General features: G+C 48.7%; 1 protein-coding gene across 1 annotated transcript; it reads left to right on the top strand.

The window, feature by feature from the left end:
* Positions 1-1,203: 1,203 nt before the first annotated feature.
* On the top strand, positions 1,204-2,342 carry LOC124257209. The gene is given in 4 exon segments (XM_046691226.1): positions 1,204-1,279; positions 1,282-1,338; positions 1,603-1,799; positions 2,196-2,342. Coding segments are annotated over 4 exon segments (477 nt in total).
* The last annotated feature ends 264 nt before the right edge of the window (positions 2,343-2,606 follow it).

Below are 2,606 nucleotides of genomic sequence, written 5' to 3'. Positions count from 1 at the left end.
AAAATCTTTGTATCAGCGCCCAAAGTACAGTCCGAAATTTAAGGTATGGGGTGGCATATCTGTGTTAGGGGCAACGCCCCTCTGTGTATTTGAAGGGAATATGAACAGTGAGCGGTACACAGATATACTTGAGGGACATTTATTTCCATCTGCTCACGTGTTCTATGGAAATTGTTGGATTTTCCAGCAGGACAAGGACCCAAACCATCGTTCAAAGCATTCACAGGCCTGGTTTCGGGCCCAAAATAGGACATTATTAGATTGGTCAAGCTATAGCCCTGACCTTAATCCAATAGAAAATGTTTGGGGACTTATGAAGGAAAGTGTCAATACGAAAAATCTGACAAATACTGCTGAAATGAAAGAAGAGGTGGTCCGATATTGGGACAGCATGGACCACGACTTTCTATCTTCTTTGATGAGTAGTATGCCCCGCCGCACTGAAGCCTGCATTGCTGCCCATGGTGACTTGACAAAATAGTAACTGTTCACCTGTCTTTGAATCTGGAGTTATGTTCTGCTAATATTCACATTTAATACGTGAGTAATGAGTGAAAAAAAATAAATTAAATTCTCAATAATGTCTGGTTATTGTTTGGTACTGGTATATGGTTGATGACATAGAGCTATGGAGAGTGAGTGAGTTTTTACGCCATTTTTAGCAATCTTCAAGCAATATCACGGCAGGGTACATCAGAAATGGTCTTCACGCATGCTACTAATACGGGGAATCGAACCCGGGTATTCAGCGAACGCTTTAACCACAAGGCTACCTCACCGCCCCATAATCACCTTACAAAGATCAACATTGCATGGCCTTAAACCCCGATTTCATTTCCCAGTAGTACTGTGTTCACGGCAGTTACATACAAGAACATCAGACTCCAGATGTCAGACACTAGACGCCAGAGGTCAGATGTCAGACACCAGATGTCAGACACTAGACGTCAGATGTCAGACACCAGACGCCAGATGTCAGACACTAGACGCCAGATGTCAGACCCCACACCTCAGATATCAGACACCAAACGCCAGATGTCAGCCAGTAGACGCCAGATGTTAGACACCAGACGCTAGATGTCAGACACCAGACGCCAGGTGTCAAACAGAAGACAACAGATGTAACACACAAGACGTCAGATGTCAGACACTAGAAGCCAGATGTCAGACACTAGACGCCAGATGTCAGACACCAGACGCCAGATGTCAGACACTAGACGTCAGATGTCAGACACCAGCCGCCAGACAGCAGACGCCAGATGTAAGACACAAGACGTCAGATCTCAGACAGCAGACGCCAGATGTCAGACACCAGACGTCATATGTCAGACACCAGACGTCAGATGTCAGACACCAGACGCCAGATGTCAGACCCCAGACCCCAGATGTCAGACACCAGATGCTAGATGTCAGACACTAGACGCCAGATGTTAGACAGCAGACGCCAAATGTCATACACATAACGCCAGATTTCAGACACTAGACCCCATTTGTCATACATTAGACGCCAGATGTCAGACACCTGACGCTAGATGTCAGACACCAGACGCCAGATGTTAAACAGCAGACGCCAGATGTAAGACACAAGACGTCAGATGTCAGACACTAGAAGCCAGATGTCAGACACTAGACGTCAGATGTCAGACAGCAGACGCCAGATGTCAGACACTAGACGCCAGATGTCAGACACAGGCGCCAGACAACAGACGCCAGATATCAGATGTCAGACGCCAGATGTCAGACACCAGACGCCAGATGTCAAGCAGCAGACTCCAAGTGTAAGACACAAGACGTCAGATGTAAGACACAAGACGCCAGATGTCACACACCAGACGTCATATGTCAGACAGCAGACGCCAGATGTTAGATGTCAGATGTCACACACAATTTGTCAGATGTCAGACACCAGACGCCAGATGTCAGGCAGCAGACGCCAGATGTCAGACACAAGACATCAGATGTCAGACAACAGACGCCAGATGTCACACACCAGACGTCAGATGTCAGACACCAGACGCCAGATGTAAGACACAAGACGTCAGATGTCAGACACTAGAAGCCAGATGTCAGACACTAGACGTCAGATGTCAGACAGCAGACGCCAGATGTCAGACACTAGACGCCAGATGTCAGACACAGGCGCCAGACAGCAGACGCCAGATGTCAGACACTAGACGCCAGATGTCAGACACCAGACGCCAGATGTCAAGCAGCAGACGCCAGATGTAAGACACAAGACGTCAGATGTCAGGTACCAGACGCCAGATGTCAGACACTGGACGCCAGATGTCAGACACGGAGTGCCAGATGCCAGACACAAGACGCCAGATGTCAGACACTAGACGGTGGATGCCAGACACTGGACGCCAGATGCCAGACGCCGGACGTCAGACACCGCAAGCTGGAAACGCTGTCACACATGGGCTTTGGTGATTCGAGCCCGGGCCACTGGCGTGACGAGCGAATGCTGTAACTACTGGGCTACCTGGTCTGTCAACAGGGGCGTCTGAGAGTGTTGTACTTACGCTTGATGAGGAATCTCTTTCCAAAGTGCAGGCTGCACTTGTGCATGTTGTAGTTTAACACAAGCTGTGTTCCATCAAGAG

The sequence above is a fragment of the Haliotis rubra genome, unplaced genomic scaffold (assembly GCF_003918875.1).
Source record: "Haliotis rubra isolate DU_JTF1 unplaced genomic scaffold, ASM391887v1 Scf651, whole genome shotgun sequence".
Lineage (NCBI taxonomy): Eukaryota > Metazoa > Mollusca > Gastropoda > Lepetellida > Haliotidae > Haliotis > Haliotis rubra.
Note: the sequence above shows the minus strand (reverse complement) of the source record. Positions and strands in the feature narration are given on the sequence as shown.